At 46.5% G+C, this 10,745-nt stretch overlaps 1 protein-coding gene across 3 annotated transcripts in view; it reads right to left on the reverse strand.

The window, feature by feature from the left end:
* Nucleotides 1–10,745, reverse strand: part of GRHL2 (grainyhead like transcription factor 2) — a 190,753-nt gene that overhangs the window by 69,157 nt on the left and 110,851 nt on the right. For all 3 annotated transcript variants that reach the window (XM_047783503.1, XM_047783502.1, XM_047783501.1), the window contains exon 8: nucleotides 7,659–7,753. In XM_047783503.1, the coding sequence (XP_047639459.1) occupies nucleotides 7,659–7,753 (95 nt within the window). The remainder of the gene's footprint in view (nucleotides 1–7,658; nucleotides 7,754–10,745) is intronic.

The following is a 10,745-nucleotide window of genomic DNA, read 5'->3' on the forward strand; positions in this document are numbered from 1 at the left end:
GCAGAGAACAAGGCTTGGCTTGCCGACCACCAGTTGCACCCTGGAACGACAGCACTGGGCAGAGAAAAGGTTGCCCCACACAGGAAGAAAGGGAAGAAATCTAGACTTAATAGGACCAGAGTAAACCACCCAACGTGAGAGCTCTAGTTACATTTCACGACATAAAGTGATTCATGACATGTGCCGTGTCAAATGCCCTTCTGCCCAGGGCAGAAGCAGGGGAGTGCTGGGGCAGTCAGTCAGCTTCAGGATGGGATTGCAAAGCTAGAAGAGAGAACTTTTTTTTTTTTTTTGTCTTTTTGCCATTTCTTGGGCCGCTCCTGCAGCATATGGAGGTTCCCAGGCTAGGGGTCTAATCGGAGCTGTAGCCGCTGGCCTATGCCAGAGCCACAGCAACACGGGCCCCTTAACCCACTGAGCAAGGCCAGGGATCGAACCCGCAACCTCATGGTTCCTAGTCGGATTCGTTAACCACTGCGCCATGATCGGAACTCCAGAAGAGAACTTTTTACTCTCAGCTTTCACATCTATTTTCCTGCTCAGGGAGCACTCTCATGTCTCCATCCCTCGGAAGGGTCTCAGTTCTCCTAAGACATCTGCTTGGTATTGGTGCAAAATCACACACAAAGGCAATAAATAAGGCAAAAGTACTAGGGGAGGAGTTCCCGCCGTGGCGCAGTGGAAACAAATCCGACTAGGAACCATGAGGTGGTGGGTTTGATCCCTGGCCTCATTCAATGGGTTAAGGATCCAGCATTGCCGTGAGCTGTGGTGTAGGTTGCAGATGCAGCTTGGATCTGGCATTGCTGTGGCTCTGGCATAGGCTGGCAGCTACAGCTCCGGTTAGACCCCTGGCATGGGAACCTCCGTGTGCCTTGGGTGCAGCCCTAAAAGGACAAAAGACAAAAGACAAAAAAAAAAAAAAAGGTTCTAAGGGAACTAGGGCCCAGAGGGAACAGCAGCCTATATCCTCTAATCTTGCATTTTCTCTCAATTTCAAAAATTACATGGAAATCTCTTTTGTAAACGCAACTCTCCTAAAGCATCCAAAGTGAGAGATAACTATCTATAAAATAAATGTTGCTTTTGTGCGAATATTTACTTCCAATTTACCAGCTTGGTAAATGCAGGTTTTCATTTATTGTGTTTCTCAAGTTGCAAACATAAAGCAGAGAGCCACTGTGAGCCTTCTGCAACAGTCGTTCCCTCGAATAAAAATCATCCTTCTTGCTTGGGATTTTTTTCATGCTGTGCTTCCTGCATGGTATTGCAAGAGGGCCTCTACTGTTCATAACAGGAAAAAACAAAGCTTAAATGACAAGTGTACAGAAATAATGTACAAGAGTGAAAATGAAGAACAGGATACTAGGGTAAGAGGCTGGAGCAAAGTGGGGGAAAGAGAGAATAAATGTGTAAGGCGTGGAGAAGAAAACACTGCTGTGTCTCAGAGTTGCAATATTAGAAAGCATGTGTTGATCTTTGATTACTAGGGAGCGAGGTAGTAATTAGGCAAATGAGATCACTCATGTCTAGGCTAATATACACACTTACACTCAGCTGAAGAGAGCAAGGGATCCCCCCCAGTGCTCACTCCCATATCCATTCTGGTCAGTAACAGGTATGACATCAACAGGGAATGTACTAGAGCAATGGGCAGGAAGAGACCTGCCTGCCGGAAGTAGGGGCTCCTCCACTTTTGTTGGTGGGAATGGGGGTGACAGAGCCTGGCAAAGACAGGGTGACTTGATTAAACTGCTTTGCTCAAGGAAGTGGGGCTGATCATTTGATGTCTTTTTTTTCTGGACCCACGTAGGTTGTACCCTATACTCTTCCTCTGAGTAGGAAAATCATAGCATTCTTCCGTCTAAAAAAAATTTGCAGATATCCCTCTGTCGGGGATGGTTTAAGAATCCCGACTCCAGACTCAGAGGGACATGAATTCAAAGTTCACCTCTTCCCACTTGCCTAATCTTGCAGAGCCCACTGTGAAGAAAGTTGATGTTTGGTGGGATCAGAATCCGAGATGCGTCAGGAAATGTGCTGCTCTGCCTCTCGGCTCCCCACCCCACCTGAACCAGTTCTCGGCCCTGCCCGCCCCGAGTCTCACAATACCTATCTGTTAACAGGGATGAAAACATCTGCCTTGCCTGTGTCCTTGACCCTCTCTAAAACTGCAACAACTTCTGGTCTGAAAGTTCTTTCCAAACACCAAAAGGCTAGAAGAACGTCACTGTCTGATTTTGCGAAGCACAGGGTCCGCTGGGCTCCTCGCTGGAAGCCCCTCCAGCAATTCAAGAGAGAGGGTGGAAGGGGGAGGGGTAGACATCGCACCAGGAGGCAGCACCTCTACTTCTGCAAGCAAAAGTAGAGACAGAATTCCCTAACATTGAATTATAATGTTCTCTCTTTATAATTTTTTTTTTTTTTGTCTTTTGTCCTTTCAGGGCTGCACCTGCAGTGTATGGAGGTTCCCAGGCTAAGGGTCAAATGGGAGCTACAGCTGCCAGCCTACGCCAGAGCCACAGCAACTCTGGATCCAAGCCGCCTCTGCGACCTACACCACAGCAACGCAGGATCCTTAACCCACCGAGTGAGGCCAGGGATGGAACCTGCGTCCTCAAGGATGCTAGTCAGATTCATTTCTGCTGAGCCGCAATGGGAACTCCACATTCTTTCTTTAAACCATAGAGTCAGGAGGATGGGCGAAAGGGAGACTTGCTGGTTTGCTTGACTATGAAGCAGTGCTGGTGGTGAAGGGAGAGGAACATCTCACTGACTCAAGATCATTCCAAAAGGCTAGGCTGTAGCGGGATTAAGAAAGGATTCACGGGCAGAAGCCGCCTTCATCTTAGGTAGTTTATAAACCACAAGCAGGGCAAGGCATAGAAATGGGGAAATTGCTACTGTGTTCCAGTGAAAAGGCACAAAAAGGAAACCCGTTTCTCAAAGCACTAAGTAGCATCTTAATGCTCAAGTCCTTCTCTGTGGTCAAGTGCGATCGGCCTTTGTAGCACACGGAAGCTGGTTGCATCTTGACATCACTGTGAACAGAGACAACGCCTCTGGACAAAAAGAAGAGGCCTTATTTCAAGAATCTCCTTAGAAATCGGTGAGGAGGGGGAGCCTGTAATTAGGTTTTGTGCTCCTGCTCTGGCGGTGATGTCATCGCCGGGGGGAAGGCGGCAGTCCGTGCCAGGAATCTGAGCTCACCGCTCTTCAATAACTCAATAGGGTCTTGCGTGGGAATTTCTCATCTTGGGGATTAGTGACCAACAAATCTACTTTGTAGGTACCCGTGCTTGGTTAAGGGGAGACAGGAAAATGGAAATGACCTTGTAAATGAGAGTCACGTGAAAGAATGTAGCCCTGTGGTCCGCCCCTTAGAATCATACAGATGGGACCGTAATAATCCGGTCCAACCCTCCCTGTTCCCCTTCTCACCACTTCTGAGCTGAGAAACTGCAGCTCAGATGGCGGCGAAGACACACAGCTGGCTATTCCGGGGGCCAGGACCAGATGTGGTTGCCTGAGCCTCGTTTCAGCGCTTTCTCTTCCCTACCACCCTCGGTCCCTCCCCCACTGACTTCCCAGCTGGGACAGCACGGATGCTCAGAACCTTACCCACCTGGACGCCACCTGAGTCATTCCCAGGCACCCAGGGACACCGGGTCACATGAGCTTCCCGACTGAGCTGACCCTGAGGGAAAAACCAACATCCTGCTGGAGGCTCTGCTGCCCGGTGTCCCTGTGCAGAGACGCTGTGGCACAACCAGCAAAACCGGTTCTGGGAGGAAGAACTCTGCAGAATCCTGCCAGAATCATGCTGCAATGGAGACTGGCAATCCGGAGTTTAACCTCCAGCCTCGTTTTAACTAGTAGTGTTAACACCGTCCCTGGCCAGATTTATTCCTGTAATTAAATTAAACTAAATGCTTCCAGTTTCCCGTTCTTGCCTTTCTTCTGTTCCCGCTCCACGGGAGGTGAGAAGAGAATGCAGGTCAGCAGCAAAAGAAAACAGCAGTGTTCTGGACAAATCCATAAACCTTATCATCAGGTCTTAATGGTGCATATTGTGGGAAGACTACCAAACATGGGACCGTTGGATTTTTTAAAATAAATGCACCAAAATCAAATAACCAAATAAAAGCTATCTTGGAAAGACACACGGTTTTCTCAAATGATGCTGCTATGGCTCAGATATATTTGCAATGTCTCTTTGGATATTGTCTACTTGAAAGCGGGTCGCGTGCAAAAAAAAAAAAAAAAAAAACTCATTTTTACCCCAGAAGTGGTATTATCCAACTTGTTGGTATATATTTACATTTGGACCCAAGTGATTTCTGATGTTTTTTTAAAACAGCTTCAAAGATCAAGGTTTACCAGCATTACAGATGTTCTGAAGGCAGGCACAGCAGCTCCCTGTAACAGCGGCAACACAAGTCAGCCTCTGTGTGGCCTGGAGCCAAAGGCGCCAGGGTTTTTTTTTTTTTTTTTGAGGGGGGTGTCCTGACTGCCCCATTGCCCCTAGCCACCCTCCTTGTATCGCTACTTTCCCCAACATTGAAAGCCAGTAAAGGCGCAAGCCACATATGTAGCTGTCTGACGAGGCGTGACTGGGTCATGAAAATGTCCACAAGGGCCAGGGAAGATTCCAGAATGGAGAAGCCTAGAGAAAACACTAAAAAGAACAGCCAGTACCTCACAAGAGCCACCCATGGCCTTGTAAACCCTCGGGCTCATGGTTGCCTGACTCGCTAATTATCCAAAAGAATCTGGAAAACTTGACTTGAAAAAAAAAAAAAAACAACCAACTCCTCTTAAATCTGGGCAAACTTTTTTAAAATTTGGAATATAAGTACATAAAAGCATGACATACATGCATATATATGTTCTGTGGACGACATGAAGGCTGCAGGTCACACACTTGTACGCTCTGGCGACATAAACCGAAACATCATGTGACAAATGAACAGCCCCAACCCTGAAGCCTGCAAATGATTTCTGTGTGGGTGTTACCAATAGGAACTCAAAACGAACACAACTGCTCACGAGAAGATGTCCTCAGCAGGAGCATCACAGACAGGGCCACCACGAGAAGATGCATTTTGTGCCTTGCTTTGCCAAAAACCTTTATCTCTTGCCACGCAATGTTAGTTTTTTGCAGTCTGCTTATTATGAAGTCAATGGTATTTTAAAGAAAAACCTGGAGTTCCCATTGTGGCTCAGCAGAAACCAATCCAACTAGCATCCACGAGGACTCGGGTTCAATCCCTGGCCTTGCTCAGTGGGTTAAGGATTCGGCAGTGCCAGGAGCTGTGGGGTAGGTCGCAGAGGCGGCTTGGATCCTGCATTGCTGTGGCTGTGGTGTAGACTGGCAGCTACAGCTCCAATTCACCCCCTAGCCTGGGAACCTCCATATGCCATGGGTATGGCCCCCAAAAAACAAAACAAAACAAAAAACAAACAAAAAAGTAAAGAAAAATCTTATGCTCTGCAGGTTGAAAAAAAAAAATCTTCTTAGCCTACCTCATAAAATGGATTTAACTTTTTAAGTTTTTTCTTTAAAAGCCCTTCTGGTATTTTGGTGAGAATACTTGGAACTATTTTTATTACTTATAGATTAACCCAGACTGCAAACAATGACAACTATCGAATAGTAGTTACTGAAAGTATGTATGAAAGAAACAAGTTTTTTCACTACAACAAGCAAGCACTGCCATTTGGCAAAGCGTATGTGAGCTTAAATTGGTCAGCCTGGAACAATGCACCTGCCTAAACACACAGATTTCGACAAGAAAAGTGAAAAATTAAATTTAAAAATAAAATAAACAAGAAAAGTAAGCCCGACCTATGGGAAAAGAAAGCAAAGTCAACTCAAGCCCAAATTAGCTACTTCCCTGGTTGACCACAGAGCCACCATCATTCGAGATGTCCCTTCCAGTTTTATTTTCTCTAAAAGGTCCTTATTTGACTGGTAACAGTCCATACATTCACCCCCTCCCCCCAGCACTTATTATCACATTGCATAATAAGGAAAATTAGAGCTGCAGTTACAACTCTCATTTACAGCTTGCTCTGGCTTGACAGGGCCCTTCCAAGGATAGAATCCCACTGCCTTCCCAGTGGATGGCTCTGCGTGGCCTGCCTCTCACTCCTCACCCTGCTGTCCAGCTAATGGCTCCCCTTCTGCGCTCAGAGCGTGGGATTTTCACACGTCACCCTCCCAACACATGCTTGGTTCAGCAGAGATAACCTGAAACATTGGCGGGTTTGGGGGGTCTTGCGTGGTGTGAGGCAACAGAGGCCCAGAGAGGTCAGATGACTTGGGTCAGGATTCCAACCCTGGCCCCCTACTGCCTTCTCCTTATGCAACCCAGGAAGCTGGCTTCGGGAAGAAAGGGGCCCCAGGAGGAAGCCTGGGGCCAGGGCACGAACTTCAGATGGAGGTAAGCGGAGCCTGGGGACGTTTTCCTGCATTCCACGTGGGACCTGAGCTCCGTGGCCTCGCAAGGCCTCGCTCCTTCTCCGGGAGGCACAGAGCCACTGGAACGTTCTCCCAGCTGCCCCAGCACTCCGTTTCGGCTTGCCCATTCAGGTCACCTCTCTTGGGCCTAAAGCCGATTGCATTTACTTTGTTTTATACATGAGTGAAAGGAGACACTGAGCAATTCATCTTCTCCCACAGACTCCCAACCCGTTTCCGCTCTCTCCCCGCCCTCCCCTGCTCGGGGACAATGAAGCATTGACAGCAGTTGTTTACACTGACCTTTCCATTACTTCGAAGACAAAGTCATCTAATGCCCTCCTAGATGGTACATAACTGAAGCAGAAAACAAGCTTAGGGGTCATGTGGGACCTTCTCGTTAGTGCAAAAGAAGGATCGAGAATCAGAAGCTATGAAACACAGGAAGAAGAGTGAGCCCAGCAGCCAGTTTCGGTTTTCATAAACTCAGAGACTGGTGGCTGGAAAGCAAATCTGAGCCTTGACCAACCTTGCTTGTGTTACTCCAGTCAGTGCAATGGTGGACATCTATCCTCACTCAGGACACACTTGGCCAGAGATTCTACTACTGCCCTTCTTAATCACGCTGGCACCAGACACACACACAAAAAAAAAAATTTAAAAAGTTTAAGCTTTAGGTCAACAGAAAAGAAAGGGCTCAAGGTCACGGTGGCGGTGGCGGCTCTACCTCAGGGAGTGAACTGCAAAGACCCTGCTTCCTGCACCCTCCCTCGACCAGGTTATCCTGGAAGGGGACGGGGAGGCACACCCAACCGCTTACCTGTGCAAACAGCAGCTCTGAACACCTTGCTATCTCTGAAGGTGGTGGCAGTTACGTGTTTGGGGAAATTGCGGTGCAGGGAGAAAAGTCTGGCCCAGTCCTGCCAGCCCCGAGTGCTAAAACGGGGCTTGGGGGCCTGGCCCATTCAGCGGGAGGCCGCAGAGGAACAGTACACCCCCTTTCTCCTTTGCCCCCCAAAAGGCGATTTAACTGTGCATAACTGAGTATGTGTGACTCCCAGAGAAAGATAATAGGTTTGATTCCCTTGTGTCCGGCTCAAGTTAACCAGTCTTTCCCTAGTTACAGAGGCTTTGATGAAAGAATCCTCTGCAGAGAAAGGACACGTTATTCAAAAGGTATGACTTTTGCACTCACCTTGGCCTCTTCGTTCACGTCCCAGGTGAAGGAAACGGCATTATACGCAATCTCTTCAATGTTGCCAATCGTATTAAAGCTCTCCTTGTAATCAGCTGTGAGGTGAAATAAGAAAAAGGTATGGAAAATAGTCAGCATCATTGGGCAGTGGAGAGACCTATTATTTTCCGATGGGGAACCTGCAACTTCACCTGTTCCTCCGGCTGTCTCCATGGCAACAGCTAAGGATGGGTGCCTGCTGACAGTATTTTACTAATAGTCACTCTATAAAATGTATGTTCCGCCATCAAAGAGGAAATCGAGGTGAAGCAAGGTTCCTAACTAATTTGTTCATCAGTTTCACGTTTTACTCGGTTTATAAATTAAATTCTTCTCCTCCGGTCAAGTCATCTACCCCCTCCCTCTCCTACTCACTTTTCTGCCACTTAGTTTTGCTGGCGGGGCCAGAGTATTCCAGAGAGATCGTTTCACAGAACAGAATAGTCTGTTTATCAGCCAGGCAGTGTCTTCAGGGCTTTTGTGAAGAAATCCAGGAGAGAGCAGATAAATGTACTTTTTACTTCTTTAGGGGAGTTCATCATATTCAGCTATCACCACCTGTCCATTCAAGGCCCTCTCTTCTTTATGCAATATTTATTTATTCCTTTTTATCCTCACTCTCCCTCCTACAAACACAAAAGCTATCAATGTGTTTGCTGTGTAGTCTTATGAAATAAGTTGCCTTGATTCGCCTGTGTACAGAGCATTCATTGTCACACACACAAAAAAAATGGTCTATGACTAGGGTTGCCAGATTTACCAAATATGTGGAGCAAACTTAGCCTTAAAAAGTTTGTTGTTTATCAGAAATTCAGGAGTTCTTGCTATGGCACAGTGGTTTAAGAATCTGACTGTAGAAGCTCAGGTCGCTTCTTCCCCAACTGGGGACAGCGGGTTCAAGGATCTGGTGTTGCTGCAGCTGCAGCTTGGACTTGATCCCTGGCCCAGGAACTTCCATATACCACAGGGTGGCCTAAAAAGAAAAAGGAAAGGAAAAAGAAGGAGGAGGAGGAGGAGGAGAGGGAGGAGGAGAAGGAAAAAAAAAAAAAAAGCAGCAAAGAAAAGAAATTCAAATGTAACCAGGTACCCTGTATTTTATCTAGCAACCCCAGCTATGGACCTTTTCAGATCGGACCACATGGCTGGCTGCATGCCTGATCCCGGCTGTGGCTGCAGAGAATTCCGTGGTGACCATCAGCCACACGTCCCTCATCCCCTTTCCCCAGAAAACGGACCTGTTAGTGGTGTCCAGCTCTCTAGTACCACAGACAACACTGGAATAAAACCCTTGTTCCTCTGTCTCCACCACCACTGCCTTCATTGGTCTTCTTCTGTCTGGACATCCTAGGCTCGCTCCTCACTGCTTCCTGAGGTTTTAGCTCCTGCTTACCTCCTCTTGGCCTCTGTAGCTCTGACACCCTGCCTTCCCACCACCCCTTGCATACGAAACAAATCGGGGTTGTCCTGCTTGGCCAGCATCACAGTAGGCTTCATTGGCCTTTCTTTTTTTTTTTTTTTTTTTGAGGTCCAGATCAAATTATGTGATCACCTCCTCACATCTGTTCTAAATGTCCATTATTTTTCTAAACTGGTAAGTCGGCTCATGTATTTTTCATCATTTTTATAAGGCTAAAACTCACACCTCGACCTATCACGTCCTACTCAATGAAGCCCTGCACACGCTCCGTGTGCTCACACGCCAGCCCCACAACAGGGTCAGAGGAAGGTTCCTTTCTAATGATGTCAGTGATCTTTTTGTTTATAGGATCGTTTCGGAGATTTTTCTGAGTTAGGAATGAGGTGTGATGACTAACATCCAGGATGTATATAGTGTTTCATTGTCTCCAAAATCTGACATGTTTCTGGTCCAAGGGTCATTTCCTCATCCTGTGCTCTAAGGGGCTCTATCACTCCACGGCTGGAGGCTTCCTGAGGCTTCAACAAGTGTCTCTCTATTAATGCTGTAAAATTTTGAAGTCAGCTTTCCTGAAATTCACCTATCTGATTATTTTCAGCCATTTCTGACTGATTGATCACAAAATCTAAGTTTACGTGATCATTCACCAAGATGTTAATTACCTTCTTCTCCTAATCCAACTCATTCTGTTGGTGTGAATTAGGTTGAGAGAAGTAGGGCTCCCAGGGTTCCTGCCATAGCACAGTGGGTTCAGAATCTGACTGCAGCGGCTCGGGTTCAGTCCCTGGCCCAGTGCAGCGGGTTAAAGGATCTGGCATTGTTGCAGCTGTAAGATAAGTCACAGCTGTGACTCGGATTCAGTAACTTGCCTGGGAACTTCCATAGGCTGTGGATATGGCCATAAAATTAAAAAAGGAAAAAAAAGAAACAGGTCTCCTACTCACTTTTCCAATCCACAATACAAATAATAGTAAAACAAAGTCCATAATAATAATAAATTCATAAAAATTTATAGTAAAACAAAGTCAGTTTGATTTTGTTCTTTTAAAAGAATTCCTTATAACTGGAACTTGGATTCATGGTTAATTGCAGAAAAATCTACTTAGATGTGCTCTCCAGAATGGCCCCCAGACTCTCTCTAGAATGGGTCAGGTCAGTCTAGACTCTGCCAGTGTTCTATTTCCCTTCTTTCCCACCAAATTTCTACTTTTGGAGCCAAACCAATGGATACAAAGTGTTATCTCAATGACACTGTATTTACATTTCTTCTATCACCTCTGAGTTCAAGCATCTCTTCTCACGCAGGATACTAACCAGGTGTCTCCTTATGTAAACTGCCTATTTCTGCCCTTTGCCTCTGATTTTCTTGATTTCCCCAGGGAAACTCTGAAGCACAACTATAGATCTTTGTATTTTAAATAAGGCACAAACACTTCAATATAGAAGCTTATGTGTTCACCATAGGAACGTCAGAGACCATGAACAAATAAGAAAAATATTGAAAAGCAGCCACAATCTACTCACCCACAAACAACACATTTGAATATGGAGTGCCTGTTACGGCTCAGGGGTAACAAACCTGACTGGTATCCATGAGGACACAGGTTCGATCTCTGGCCCCACTCAGTGGG

Source organism: Phacochoerus africanus, chromosome 6 (genome assembly GCF_016906955.1).
Source record: "Phacochoerus africanus isolate WHEZ1 chromosome 6, ROS_Pafr_v1, whole genome shotgun sequence".
Classification (NCBI taxonomy): Eukaryota; Metazoa; Chordata; class Mammalia; order Artiodactyla; family Suidae; genus Phacochoerus; species Phacochoerus africanus.